Here is a 15,694-nt window from a genome sequence, read left to right as displayed (position 1 = left end):
AGCAGGAACCCCCAGTCTGACATCAATTTTTCTCCATCAGCAGGTTTAAACAATACATGGGTGCGCTCATCTTTCCTTATCAACAGCTTCGTAGGGAAGCCCCACTTATAAGGTATTTTCTGATTCCGAAGTACCAGGGTTACCGGAGAGAAGGCCCTCCTTGCTTGGAGCGTAGCTTGCGAGAAATCCGCATATAAGTGGACCCCTCCAAATGGATCTGGTAAGGGCTGCCTTTTCCGCGCAGCGAACATCAAGGCCTCCTTGACATGATAAAAATGAATGCGGGAGATCACGTCACGTGGTATGTCCGCCGGCAAAGCTTTGGGTTTAGGCAGACGGTGAGCACGATCAATAATCCAATCCGGAGGATGGGTGTCGGGTAATAAGGTTTTAATCAGCTTCTGGAGATACCCCTGAAGATCTGCTTGTGCCACCGATTCCGGAATGCCTCGAAACTTAACATTGTTCCGTCTGTTTCGGTCCTCCATATCCGCCATTTTATTTTTTATAGCTTCCACCTCCTCTTCTAACACATAGTGCGCATCCACCAGATCATTATGGGCCTGTGTGAAATCACCCATCTTGTTTTCCACGTGATCCACTCTAGTACCTAGATCTTCTATGGAGGTATTTAGTTTGGCAGTGATTTTGGCCATATCCTGCTGCAAAGATCCTCTGAGCGCCATTACAATGTCCTTAATAAACTTCTCTGACGCCACCTGATCTGTGGTGGGCAGATTAGATATGGGGTCACCGTCCCCTGCAGCCCCTTCCTCCAAAACCCCTAGACTCTGTCTGTCAGGGTTTGCTATATGCCCGTCTTCCTCTCTTTCCAGCCTCTGATCTTCTTCCCTGTCAGCATGCGATATTGGCCCATGGCTAGTTGCAAGTACCCCATCTCCTTCTCTCTCCTTAGATCTCTGTCTGGGGCACACCGGAGTGTGTGGTGACTCACCCAGAGAAGCTGCAGGAGAAGCTGGTCCGGAGCCTCTGCCACAGGCGCTGGAGTCTCCTGGAGAAGTCTCGCCGGCGCCATCTTGGATCTCTTCCCGCCTCATGCTGCGGGTGGAGAAGAAGTCCGTCAGACGCTTCGGGCCGGTTTTATTGCCCCTCTTCCTGGTCATCATCTCGCCTGCACTCCGGGACTCCGGTATAAGTCAGGTAAGTCGGCTTTCTGTCGCTTATTTAGTGTCGCTTAGAGGTCTGAGGACGGAGCTCCGAATCAAGCGTCCGCCACAGTCAGCATCCAGGCCACGCCCCCAGTTTTTTTTTTCTTTTAATGTTGATGATTATGGCTAACAGTTAATGAAAACCCAAAATTTAGTGACTCAGAAAATTAGAATATTATATAAGCCCAATTTCAAAAATTATTTTTAATACCGAACTGTTGGCCTACTGAAAAGTACATACAGTATATGCACTCAATACTTGGTCGGGCTCCTTTTGCATGAATTACTGCACCAATGCGGCGTGGCATGGAGGTGATCAACCTGTGGCACTGCTGAGGCGTTATGGAAGCCCAGGTTGCTTTGATAGTGGCCTTCACTACATTGTTGTGTCTAGTGTCTCTCATCTTCCTCTTGACAATACCCTATAGATTCTCTATGGGGTTTAGGTCAGGCGAGTTTTGCTGGCCAATCAAGCACAGTGATACTGTGGTTATTAAACCAGTTATTGGCAGTGTGAGCAGGTGCCAAGTCCTGCTGGAAAATGAAATCAGCATCTCCATAAAGCTTGTCAGCAGAGGGAAGCGTGAAGTGCTCGAAAATTTACTGGTAGACGGCTGCGTTCACTCTGGACTTAATATAACACAGTGGACCAACACCAGCAGATGACGTGGCTCCCCAAATCATCACTGACTGTGGAAACTTCAAACTGGACCGCAAGCAACTTGGATTGATGCCTCTCCACTCCTCCTCCAGACTCTGGGACCCTGATTTCCAAATGAAATGCAAAATTTACTTTCATCTGAAAACAGGACTTTGGACCACTGAGTAACAGTGTTGGTCCACTGTGTTATATCAAGTCAACGAAGCTGTCTAGCAGGAAATTTTAGAGCACTTCATGCTTCCCTCTACTGACAAGCTTTATGGAGATGCTGATTTCATTTTCCACAGGACTTGGCACCTGCCCACACTGCCAAAAATACCAATACCTGGTTTAATAACCATAGTATCGCTGCGCTTGATTGGCCAGCAAACTCGCCTTACCTAAATCCCATAGAGAATCTATTGTATATTGTCAAGAGGAGGATGAGAGACACCAGACCCAACAATGCAGATGAGCTGAAGGCCGCTATCAAAGCAACCTGGGCATCCATAACACCTCAGCAGTGCCACAGGCTGATCGCCTCCATGCCACGCCGCATTGATGTAGTAATTCATGCAAAAGGCACCCCAACACAAGTATTGAGGGCATATACTGTACATACTTTTCAGTAGACCAACATTTCGATATTAGAAATCATTTTTTAAATTGGGCTTATATAATATTCTAATTTTCTGAGACATTAAATTTTGGGTTTTCATTAACTGTTAGCCATAATCATCAACATTAAAAGAAAAAAATGCTGGAAATAGATCATTCTGTGTGTAATGAATCTATATAATATATGAGTTTCACTTTTTGAATTTAATTACTGAAATAAATTAACTTTTTGATGATATTCTAATTCATTGAGAAGAAGTAGTATACTATGTACTGTGTACAGTTTGTGCCACAACCTGTCCCCTCCATACATCTCTGCCCTAATCTCTCAATACGTCCCCACACTCACAATCTCTGGTCCTCACAAAACCACCTTCTATATTTTCATTTTGACTACACCTGCTTGTCTGCTCCACCCGTCATTAGCTTTCTCCTGTCCAATCCCCATACTTTGGGAATCGCTGTCCCAGCACATCAGACTGTCTCCCACCAGCCAAACTTTCAAAAGCAACCTGAAAACTCACCTCTTCAGAAAATCTTATTATCTATAATAACGGTGCCACTACTATACTACCATATGAGCAGGTTCTACACTCACCTAACGTCTCTTCCCCTTCCCTGTAGATTATAAGCCCTCATGGGCTGGGCCCTCACTCCTTCTATGCCAGTCTGGCACTCAGTAAAATCATGTTTATTGCTTGTCTTTGAATTTTTTTTTCCTGTTATGTGTTTAAATCCCTCTGTACTTTATATGTACAAGGCCATGAATGTTAATTGATGTTTTGAAATTAAATAATTATAAGAATTTGACAATACATTTTTATTGTCATTGTGAAAATCACTTACCTGTCCTGCCAGCATTTCATACAGTAAAACCCCATAGGACCACCAATCCACTGACTTCCCATAAGGCTGATAGGCAATAATCTGGAAAGAATGCACATTATAGGATGATGGAGTCAACACAAGCTTCTAAATGGTGCACAGATATTATCTCCATTACTGCTAAGAAATGACTGCACTATGTTTACCTGCTTCCTCCTTCTAAGGAGGGTGAATATAAAATAAAATAAAAATAATTTAAACAAGGCCCATTCTATTATACCTGGGCAAATTAATACATATCCCATTACAGTTTTAAGACTCCTTAAACAAGTACTTTACTTGATGATCAATGTGGTTTTATATGGAGACAGCACGTCTTCTTTATTAGAAACTTAACACTTTATGGATTTATCTCCAGAACAGTCATTGGTGGTTCTAATATGCGGACTATAACCAAAAACACTGAAAAGTAAGGTAGCCTAATGTTCCAAATGTTAGAAAGAGGAGAAAGAAGAATCAAATGGTCTTTATAGAAAACAACTTGGTAAGGCATCATGCGCACAAACGTATTTTTTCCTCCCGTAAATACTGGTGTAAATACGGGTACTTTGTCACACGTATTCGATCCATATTCCACCAGTATTTACGGACCCGTGTCCGTAAATACGGGCCCGTTGTCACCAGTATTCCACCCATATTTACGGAGCCGTTTTCTCTGCAAAATTGCATTGCACTAATCGGCAGCCACTTCTCCCTATCAGTGGTGATAGAGAGAAGGGGCAGCAATTTCGGGCAGAGTTGCCACAGCGGAACGCAGCGATTGTAAGTAAAATAAGTTCATACATACCCCGGCCTTTGTCTTGGTGACGCGCCCCTCTTTTGACATCCAGTCCGACCTCCCTGGATGACGCGCAGTCCATGTGACCGCTGCAGCCTGTGATTGGCTGCAGCGGTCACATGGGATGAAACGTCATCCCGGGAGGCCGGACTGGAGGAAGATGCAGGTAAGTAAACTTTTAATACTATTAACTCCAGCGGTAGTCACTGTTCCGGGTGCTTAAAGAGTTACTGCCGATCAGTTAACTCTTTCAGCACCCTGGACAGTGACTATCCCCTGACATCGCCTAGCAACACTCCCGTAATTAAGGGTGCACACACGTAGCCACCCTGAAATAGGACATGTTCCATATTTTTCAACGGCACGGGCACCTTCCCGTAAGCAAATGGGAAGGTACCCATAGCCAATAGAACTCTATGGGCCCGTAATCACCAACCGTTTTTACGTTCGTGTGCATGAGGCCTTAGACATTTTCAATTATTTCACAATAGTTGTATGAAATTATTATACTAATAATCACAATAATTTTCTTTTCTCCCTTGCGGATATATATAGTTTGTCTTTTTTACTGGTACCAGCACTCCGCATTTGTCCCTGGTGTTTTTAAATATCAGGAGATTGCATAAGGGTTTCTACTTCATTGTTCTCAGTTTGGCACCTGAGACTACAAGGAAAGGTGAGTTTTTTTCCATCTGTTAATTTTTTGGTAGTGTTGTGTGGTGATTTTTTGCTGATGTGGTGCTGTAATTGTGGGGGACGTGGTCCAGCACCAAGGTGGCTTAGATTGGCAGTATGGGTGCTGTTGGTCTCCTGGGTTGCACCCTCTACAGGTGCTTTGTTTCTGCGGCACTGGTTGCCATTCGATACTATACTTGGTAGAGTAGAGACACACTTGAAAGAGGTCACCAGGAAGTGGCCGGTGAGCTTATACAGTTTGATGAAAATGTTTACTAAGAATCTCATGTTTGTAAAAAATTTTAATTTTGCTGAGCCGCAATAGATCAAGTATAGCAAGTGGATGTGCAATCCAGGTTTTATTTTCTTCCTTCGGGATGATACTTATAATGTTGATATCCAATCTGTGAGCAACAATTGCCCTGTGATTATTGATAAGTGGGAGAATGGATGGATGATAGCTAGGGACATTACTATAGGCAGTGTTATGGAATTGCTAGATGAGAGATTCCCCAAAAGGCCGCTTGAGACTGTCAGGATCAAGCGAGCAAGTAAATCTGCAACCTCAAATCCGTAACAACTCTGATCAACAAAGTCTAAGGCTACTCTATGGTTTTCGCCAGAGCCTACCGCAAGGCAGGATGGTTTTTGCTGCATAGAACCCAGGATGTTGTAGCAGAGTTCAGTGTTGGATAAGAGGTGCAATGCAGGCAAAACCAGAACAGATAACAAGACAGCCAGAGGATAAACAGATAATCCAACTCACAAAGCTAGGGGATGTCAGGAATAGCACAGGTCAGAACCAGCCGGGAACAGAAAGTCCAAATCAGAAAGCAAGGGGTAATCCAGAGACAAGCCGAGGTCCAATTTCAGGAAGCCAAAAGCCAAAAGGTACAGGGGATAGTCAGTAGCTTGATCAAATACAGGAAACCAGGGAATTCACAAGCAAAGACACAGAAGCAACCCAGGTTTAATTACTCCACCCTTACACCTGATAGGAAAACAGACAGAGAAATTGGATAGGCTCAACACTAAAACCAGAACCGCTCAGAAGCTAGGCTAGTAGTCATGGTAATCTTAAAGGGACGGACGTTTCCTAACATGGGGTGCAGAAATTGCAAATGCACACGGGCCCAAAAACTTGAGGGGGTCCAGCAGCACCTTTGCCACAGAAAATAATATCATTACTATTAATAGGGCTGGGTAGTCAGGGGTCCTTTTACAGGGCCCTTCTTCATTGGTATGGTAAAAATTGTCTGACTGACATCACTTTACATGTATAATGGTTATATAATAATTTAACACACTGTAAAAAGCTCAGGCAAATTCTTTGACCCTACTTGGCTTTAACCCCTTCCCACTGCAGACATTTTTTTTCTAATTCCCCAGACTCCAAGAGCCTAACTTTTTATTTGCGTTGACATGTCTTTTGCTGGCAGAGTTTTCGTTTTTAATGTCACCATTTATTGTGCAATATAACGTACTGAAAAACTGAAAACAATTCTTTGTGGGGTGGAATGGAACAAAACCTGCTTTTGACATGTTTTAATGTTTTACCACTTTCACAAAATAAAAACAATTCGACCGAAAAACAATTGTTTTGTGTCGCCATATTCTGAGTCCATAACTGTTTATTATTCCGTCTATGGATCTGTGGAAGGGCTTGGTTTTTTTCGGGGCAAGTAGTTTTTAATTGTGCTATTTTGGGGTGCATATGACTTTTTAATCACTTTTTATTCCACTATTGGACTAGGTAAAGTAAACAAAAACCAGCAATTCCGTCCTGTTATTTGTTTGTTTTTACGGTGTTCACTGTGCCAGTTAAATAATGTTATATTGTAATACTTCAGACTTTTACGGACATGGCGAAACTAAATACGTTTATTTTATTTTTTGACATTACTTTAGGGCCGAAACAGTAAGGTGTTGGTTGTAATATACAGCCGACATGCTTTGGGTAGGGGTCAGGCTCAGCCCGTTAGTCCGCTCGATACTCCCCTTTCTCGACTTGTACAGTTACGACAAATGTCAGGAAGGGGTTAATGATTTTTTTTTCCAGTATCGTAACAAAAATAAACTGAAAACAGAATCTTATTGGTGACGTATGCCACTTTCGCATACAAGGGAAGCCTTCCTTTGGAGGTATACATCGGGAAATAATCTGACGTCATTCTTTGACATGATGTGAAGAGAAAGAGGATTATTTCAGCATATATAACTATGCCATTGAGTAGCTCGAAGATACAAACAGCAGACAAGAAATTCTTCTCCTGAGGTTTCCGACTTTGACGGTTGATTTGATGGAACATGCTACCAAGACATTACTAAGAGTGTTAAAAGCTCTAAGGCCTCATGAACATGACCGGATCGCGAAAACTCAGGACATGTCATTTTACGGTCCGGATTTGCCAATACTGGTGAATTGTTGTGGATCCGTGAGTCCTCCTGACACACATATGCACAAGGTTTTTTTTGTGGTCCGATGGATCGTAACGGACCCGTGGCTTTGCAGACTACAAAACCGATGCGGTTATGTGTGTGAGGCCTAAGTCTTAGTTTGCTATTATCTAAATATAACATTCACAGAATTAAAATTTCTATGCTGAGCTTTATCAAAATGCAGCATGTTCTAGGTTTGGTGTTTTTTCTGGATTATTTTTCTCCAAAAAAAGAAAATGAAAAAAAAACACCCAAAACGTATGTAAAAAAACAATGTTCATTTAAAAAACCTTGGCATTTTTACGTGTTTTTTCATGCAGTTACAAAAGTCAGACAAAAACCTTATGTGAAGAAGGCCGTAGAGATGGGGTATTGTGCAGTTTTAAATGGTACACATACAAAATTAGCTGTGGTTTAGCCCAGAACAAACAGCAAAGTGTTAATATTTGATATTTACATAAAATTCTGCATGATTTTAACATAATAGCTTGTTAAAGAGAACCTTTCACCTCCCCAAACATGTGCAGCTGAGTGCAGCATGTTATCTGAAAGGCACACAAACCCTGTCTCACGTAAAATTATTTTTGTAACTCCCTCCGTTATTTACATATCGGTGCCGTTATATTTGGCGCCTGATATGTAAATAAGCCCCTGAACAGTCAATGGGGTGTTTCTAACTAACTAAAAGGCAAGGGGGCGTGATGTCTCCACTCTGACACTGTCCAATCAGCTGCGGACAGTGTCAGGGCGGCTAGCTCTGTGCTCCCTCCCGCGAGAACACACACAGACTTGGTGGTTGTGCTGCAGATAACGTGGGCGCGCACGTGCACGGCCGTTCACGCGCACATCGACGGATGTAAGTAGATCTCCTCCTCGTCTCCTTCTTCTCCTCGTCTCTGCTTCTTTTCCTTGTCTCTTCTCGTTAGGTGGCGGCGGGAGTGGTGACGATGGTGTGCGAGCGAACGGCCTTGCGAGCATGCTATCTGCAGCACAAACACCAAGTCTGTGTGTGTTCTCGCGGAAGGGAGCACAGCGCTAGCTGCCCTGACACTGTCCGCAGCTGATTGGACAGTGTCAGAGTGGAGACATCACAGCCCCTTGCCTTTTAGTTAGAAACGCCCCATTGACTGTTCAGGGGCTTATTTACATATTGGGCGCCAAATATAACGGCAACGATATGTAAATAACAGAGGGAGTTAGAAAAATAATTTTACGTGAGACAGGGTTTGTGAAGTCTTTCCTGGGGAGGTGAAAGGTTCTCTTTAAGTAGTCAGTTACATGGCAGATGAAATTTAAATTTCATAATGGTAAAGGTGTTCCCCTGGTAGTAGAAAATGGAGTATAAGTTTCAGTTTAGATAAGGACATTTCTACTTATTCATTATTAAATGATTACTAAGCCAAGCAGCAGCTGCAAAAGCAAATACAATTCTAGGGTAGATGAAAAGATTGATAAAAACATGTAATTGAGCTGTTGATTCTATTTGAATAATTTCTTATTCCAAATCATTGCACTGTAGGAAGGATACAGAAAAGCTGGATCAATAAACAGAATGGAATGCTCCATTTTGCAATATAAGCACAGTTAAAATTCTGCTTCTCTAAGCTGCTATCAAAAGTGGGACAAGGATGACAAATTCACGCGTGTGTCTGCTGCGTGAAACGCACGACATGTCCTATATTTCTGCGCTGTACGCGCATCACGCACCCATTGAAGCCAATGGGTGCTTGAAAATCACGCGTACCACACGGAAGCTCTTCCGTGGGACGCGAGTGATTCGCGCAACAGCAGTAAGAAGCATGATTGAAAACAGAAAAGCACCACGTGCTTTTCTGTTTACAAACATACAGAGTGTCATAATGATGGCGGCTGGGCGAAAATCACGCAGCCGCACATCATATGGTGATGACACACGGAGCTGTTAAGTGAATTTTGCGCGCACAAAATGCCGTGTTTTTTGCACGCGCAAAACGCACACGCTCGTGTAAATTCTCCCTAACGGTTTTTTTTCCTGCAGTAATTCCGCAGCGGACATTCCGCCTGAAACACTGCACCACAATTTAGTTTCCCTGCGGTTTCCAGGACGTATAAGTCGTGTACATTTACACAGCGTATCCGCCCTGTGTGTCCCTACCCTTATACTTTCTTCATTAGTCATGTGATATTTAGTGAAGAACCTGCTGCAGCTTTATATGAGCAGAGCACAATAATTGTATTCAGGGGCGTAACTAGGAAAGACTGGGCCCGATAGCAAACTTCTGACTGGGGCCCCCCCTCCCCCGGGTGTCACACAACCCCCCCTTGTAGATCGTGCCTTTTTTACAAACCCCCCTTTTGATAACGCCATACAGCCCCCCTGTAGATAACGCCATACAGCCCCCTTTGTAGATATCTACAGAGGGGGCTGTATGGCGCTATCTATAGGGGGGACTGTATGGCGTTATCTAGAGGGGGGACTGTATGGCGTTATCTACGGGGGGGCTGTATGGCGTTCCCTACAGAGGGGGCTGTCTGGCGTTATCTACAGGGGGGACTGTATGGCGTTACCTACAGGGAGTCTGTATGGCGTTCCCTACAGGGGGGGTCTGTAGGGAGCGCCATACAGCGTCCCCCCTGTAGGGAACGCCATACAGCCCCCCTGTAGGAAACGCCATACAGCCCCCCCCCCCTGTAGGCAACAGCGTCCCCCCTCCCAAAAAAATGCGACCTACAGTGTGATAAAGACTTTACAGACCTAATAAAAGACATGTACCCCCTATCCACAGGATAGGGGATACATGTGTGATGGCTGGCATTGATAGGGAGAACGGGGGACTGAAAGTCCCCCTGAAGTTCTCCATGACTAACCTCTGACTTCCGGGGTCTGTGTCGGCAGCTCACTAAGGGTATGTTCACACGGCCTATTTACGGACGTAATTCGGGCGTTTTTGCCCCGAATTACGTCTGAAAATAGCGCCTCAATAGCGCTGACAAACATCTGCCCATTGAAAGCAATGGGCAGACGTTTGTCTGTTCACACGAGGCGTATAATGACGGCGCGTAAATTGACGCCCGCGTAGAAGAAGTGACCTGTCACTTCTTTGGCCGTAATTGGAGCCGCTATTCATTGACTCCAATGAATAGCAGCGCTAATTACGGCCGTATTTGACGCGGCGTTCAAGCGCCTGCACATGCCGGTACGGCTGAAATTACGGGGATGTTTACAGGCTGAAACATCCCCGTAATTTCAGCCGTTACGGACCCCCGCCGTGTGAACATACCCTAAAAATGAAAGGAGCGCTGGTCACGCATGCGCACAAGCGTGACCGGCGCTCCATTCATTTTTCCGGAGCTGCCGACACAGACCCCGGAAGTCCGTGGTTTGTGATGGAGAACTTCAGGGGACTTTCGGTCCCCCGTTCTCCCTATCGCTGCCAGCGATCACACATGTATCCCCTGTCCTGTGGATAGGGGATACATGTCTTTTGTTTAATGGCAGAGCGGGGAGATACCTCCCTACTCTGCCGTACTGTTCAGTGGCGTCCCGCTGTAGCAGCCATAGCGGCTGCTAGCGGAGCCTGCGGCCATGGTGGGGGCCCGTGCCGGTGGGCGACACGGGCCCCCTCATGCCGCGGGCCCCGTAGCAGCCGCTACTGCTGCTACGGCGGTAGTTACGCCACTGATTGTATTAGTATATGCATGCTCTTCAAATAAGATCCCATAGCCAGGCATTCTTCCTCTACATTCTTCATAAAGGCAAAATTTTATCACCTCCACTACAATCATAAAGTGCAGGTAATTAGATTCTGCAGGGGTTTTATTAGCAATCTATATAATGTAGAAGAGCCCATTGTATTATGTAATCTCATAATGAATCATGAATGTAGAACTTATTTACTAGCCATATGAGGAACGACTGCAATAAAGCTTCCTCGTTCTGTTTTATTCTTTTTTATTGATTATTTTGCCTGTGCACATTATGAGCCTTGTTTAGCAAAATGGTGTAAAGTCAATTTTCTGTATGTATATCAGTTTTCAGTAGTCATGAGTACGGAGGCTAAAGAAATCTATTGGTTTCAGTATATAATTTTGATTGTTCTAATAACCTACGATTCAATAGCAATTGTAATATTTTATGTTTTAAAATAATTGTTAATATATTTATACTGCATTTTATACAACTAGTGTAAAACAATGAAGATGATACAAACACAGAAATTATAATTATCAGACAAAGAAAATGTGCTCCCTGACCTTTCTTTGCTCCGCAGTGGGACATCATTAGAAGACAAAATATGAATAGGACACCTACAGTGATCAGGAAGCTGCATTGCTCTTTGTGCAGATTCCTGGATGAATTCATTATACTTCACTTTTGAAATACATCTGTCAGTGTGTAGTAATAACTAAAGAGGTTTGCCACTCAGAAAAAATGCTAATTATAAAACCGTAAATAAGAGTAGAAATGTCAGCTACCGAGGCTATCCCCAGTGAACCCTACATAGGGCCATCAATTTAAGTGAGGGCAGAAATCGTTGTGAGTTATTACAAATAAAATATAAATATAAAAATAACAACAGTTCAGCTTCTGCGATTGTTACATCATACAGCAAAAAGTACTATTCTATATGATCTATAGTGTCTAAATACTTACCAATCTTTTTTCAGGATGAAGGCTTGCGCCACATCCTGGAGCCGGGATGTAAATTTTCTTCTCGGAGAGCGCCTACTTTGGGTACTATGCTCTCACCTAGTTTAACACATTTTTCCTTCAAACAAAACACCTGGCTCTCGTCCAAAGGTTTCTATGGTTGTGGAGCAAACATATGTATGTGTTGCAATCATGTACATCAAATTCAACAAGTTAGTTCAGCTATTCGGGGAACTATACTTAAGATTAAAAAATTCATTAATTGCAACACACGGCATGTAGTATACCAAATAAACTGCACTCTTTGTGATTTATCTTACATTGGGTGCACAAGTCGCCCCCTTAAAGTTAGAATTAGAGAAAATCTTAATGGAGCCACTAATTCCGAAGTTAGAAATCCTTCTAATGCATCTAGACATTTTTTTCATGTGCATCAAGGGAACACCAGCAGTTTTCAGGAATTGAGAGGGTTAACCCCTTAAGGACGCAGCCTAGTTTTGGCCTTAAGGCTCAGAGCCCATTTTTCAAATCTGACATATTTCACTTTATGTGGTAATAACGTCGGAATGCTTAAACCTACCCAAGCTATTCTGAGACTGTTTTCTCGTGACACATTGGGCTTCATGTTCGTGGTAAAATTTGGTTGATATATTCAGTGTTTATTGGTGAAAAATTGCAAAATTTAGAGAAAATTTTGAAAAAAATGCATTTTTCAGAATTTAAATGCATCTGCTTGTAAAACAGACGGTTATACCACCCAAAATAGTTACTAGTTCACATTTCCCATATGTCTACTTTAGATTGGCATAGTTTTTTGAACATTCTTTTATTTTTCTTGGACGTTACAAGGCTTAGAACATAAACAGCAATTTCTCATATTTTTAAGAAAATTTCAAAAGCCTTTTTTTTAAGGTACCTCTTGAGTTCTGAAGTGGCTTTGTGGGGCCTATGTATTAGAAACCCTGATAAAACACCCCATTTTAAAAACTAGACCGCTCAAAGTATTCAAACCAGTAGTTAGAAAGTTTTTTAACCCTTCAGGCATTTCACAGGAATTAAAGCAAAGTGGAGGTGAAATTTGCAAATTTCATTTTTCTTGCTGAATTTCAATTTTATTCATTTTTTTTTCTGTAACACAGAAGGTTTTACCAGAGAAACACTACTAAATATGTATTGTCCAGATTCTGCAGTTTTTAGAAATGTCCCACATGTGGCCCTACTGCGCTCGTGGACTAAAACACAAGCCCTAGAAGCAAGGAAGCACCTAGTGCATTTTGAGTCCTCTTTTTTATTAGAATATATTTTAGGCAGCATGCCAGGTTTGAAGAGGTGTTGAGGTGTCAAAACAGTAGGAATCCCCCAATAGTGACCCCATTTTGGAAACTACACCCCTCAAGGAATTCATTTAGGGTTGTTGTTACCATTTTGACCGCACAGTTTTTTCACAGCACGTATTTGAATTGGGCTCTGAAATGAAAAAAATGTCATTTTTTCCAATAAAATGTCATTTGTGATCAAAATTTCTTATTTTCACAGGGAACAAAATACCCCATTTTGTTGCCCAATTTGTCCTTAGTGTGGCAATACCCCATTTGTGGTGATAAACTGCCGTTTGGGCCCATGGGAAGGCTCAGAAGGAAAGGAGCGCTATATGTTTGAGTCCAGATTTTGTTGGATTGGTTTTCGGGTGCCATGTCGCATTTGCAGAGCCTCAGAGGTATCAAAGCAATGGAAACCCACCAAAAGTGACCCCATTTTGGAAACTACACCCCTCAAGGAATTCATTTATGGTTGTTGTTAGCATTTTGACCACACAGTTTTTTCACAGCACCTATTTCAATTGGGCTGTGACATTAAAAAAATGACATTTTTTCCAATAAGATGTAATTTTGTTGCCCAATTTCTCCTGAGTGCATCAATACCCCATTTGTGGCAATAAACTGCCGTTTGGGCCCATGGGAGGCCTCAGAAGGGAAGGAGCGCTGTGTGTTCTTTGGAGTACAGATTTTGCTGGTTTGGTTTTCGGGTGCCATGTCGCATTTGCAGAGCCCCAGAGGTATCAAAGCAATGGAAACCAACCAGAAGTGACCCCATTTTGGAAACTACACCCCTCAAGGAATTCATTTATGGGTAATGTGACCATTTAGACTCCATAGTTTCTTCACAGAACTTATTTGAATTGGGCTGGGAATTAAAAAAATATATATTTTTTCCAATAATATGTCATTTTAGCTCAAAAATTCTTATTTTCACAAGAAATAAAATACTCCATTTTGTTGCCCAATTTGTCCTGAGTGCGGCAATACCCCATTTGTGGTGATAAATTGCCGTTTGGGCCCATGGGAGGGCTCAGAAGGAAAGGAGCGCTGTGTGTTCTTTGGAGTCCAGATTTTGCTGGATTGGTTTTCGGGTGCCATGTCGCATTTGCAGAGCCCCAGAGGTATCAAAGCAATAGAAACCCACCAAAAATGACCCCATTTTGGAAACTACACCCCTCAAGGAATTCATTTATGGGTGTTGTGACCATTTTGACCCCATAGTTTTTTCACAGATCTTATTTGAATTGGGCTGGGAATGAAAACAAAATTATTTTTTTCAAATAATATGTAGTTTTGGCTGAAAATTTCTTATTTTCACAAGAAACAAAATACCCCATTCTGTTGCGCAATTTGTTCTGAGTGCCGCAATACCCCATTTGTTGTGATAAACTGCCGTTTGGGCCCATGGGAGGGCTCAGAAGGAAAGGACCACCATTTTGCCTACTGGGGATTTTCTAGTGCGAAGTCATGTATGCAGAAGCACCTGAGGTACCAGTACAGTTGAAACCCGCAAGAAGTGACCCCATTTTAAAAACTACACCCTTAAGGCATTCATCTAGAGGTGTAGTGAGCATTTTGACCGGAGACCTACACCCCATAAACTGTAATGTGGGTTCTCCCGGGTATGGCAATACCCTACATGTGGCTGTTATCAGCTGCCTGGACACACAGCAGGGCCCAGAGGGGAAAGACGAGGGGGGATAAGCTGTGTGGAGTGCATCAGGGTAAGTAAAATTGGGGTAAATTATAAACCAAGGGATGTATGATACATTTTAAAACACTTTCATACAGAGCTCTGGTTATTCGGGACACGTGTCACATTGATATATTGTGTCATCCATTATCGCCCTCTTATAGCAGACTTTGCACCTCTTTTGACTTTTTCCCTTCTTGCCAGTTTGGGGAACTTCTCCTGGAAAGTGTTGCCCTGGTATGATGCGTGTGGGCTCGCTTCCAGAAGTACTGGGTGCCCCCCCTTCTTGGTCCCTAAAGATTAGGTTCTTGATAATCACCTCTTGAAATTCCAGGAAAGTTCCCATCTGGCCTGCACATCGACGTAGCATGTACGCATTGTACAATGTCATCTGTATGATGTGCCCGGCCAGCTTCTTATACCACACCGCATGGCGCTGTAGGGCTTCAGGGCTTGATCTTACAAGGCCATCCCTCCCATGTACCTATTGTAGTCCAGGATGCAGTCTGGTTTGGGGGTGGCCTTTCCTTCATATATCCTAAACCTGTAGGTATACCCTGATGCACTCTCACAGCTTATACATCTTCACGCCATACCTTGCCCTCTTACCCGGCAGGTACTCGCGGAATTGAACCCTCCCTTTAAAATGTACCAGGGACTCATCAATAGAAATACACTTCTCGGGGGTGTATGCTTGGGAAAACCGGGCACTGGAACGGTCTAATAGGGGTCTCCGTTTATACAAACGGTCAAAACTGGGGTCATCTCGGGGTGGGCACGGCTCATTATCAGTATAATGTAAGAAGCGAAGTATTGCCTCATTTATTCATTTTTTTAGGTTCCAGTTC

General features: G+C 43.1%; 1 protein-coding gene across 1 annotated transcript in view; it reads right to left on the bottom strand.

The window, feature by feature from the left end:
* Nucleotides 1–15,694, bottom strand: part of PRKCG (protein kinase C gamma) — a 565,988-nt gene that overhangs the window by 19,376 nt on the left and 530,918 nt on the right. The window contains exon 15 of the mRNA XM_075839972.1: nucleotides 3,274–3,354. Coding sequence (XP_075696087.1) covers nucleotides 3,274–3,354 — 81 coding nt within the window. The remainder of the gene's footprint in view (nucleotides 1–3,273; nucleotides 3,355–15,694) is intronic.

Source organism: Rhinoderma darwinii, chromosome 10 (assembly GCF_050947455.1).
Source record: "Rhinoderma darwinii isolate aRhiDar2 chromosome 10, aRhiDar2.hap1, whole genome shotgun sequence".
NCBI lineage: Eukaryota > Metazoa > Chordata > Amphibia > Anura > Rhinodermatidae > Rhinoderma > Rhinoderma darwinii.
Note: the sequence above shows the minus strand (reverse complement) of the source record. Positions and strands in the feature narration are given on the sequence as shown.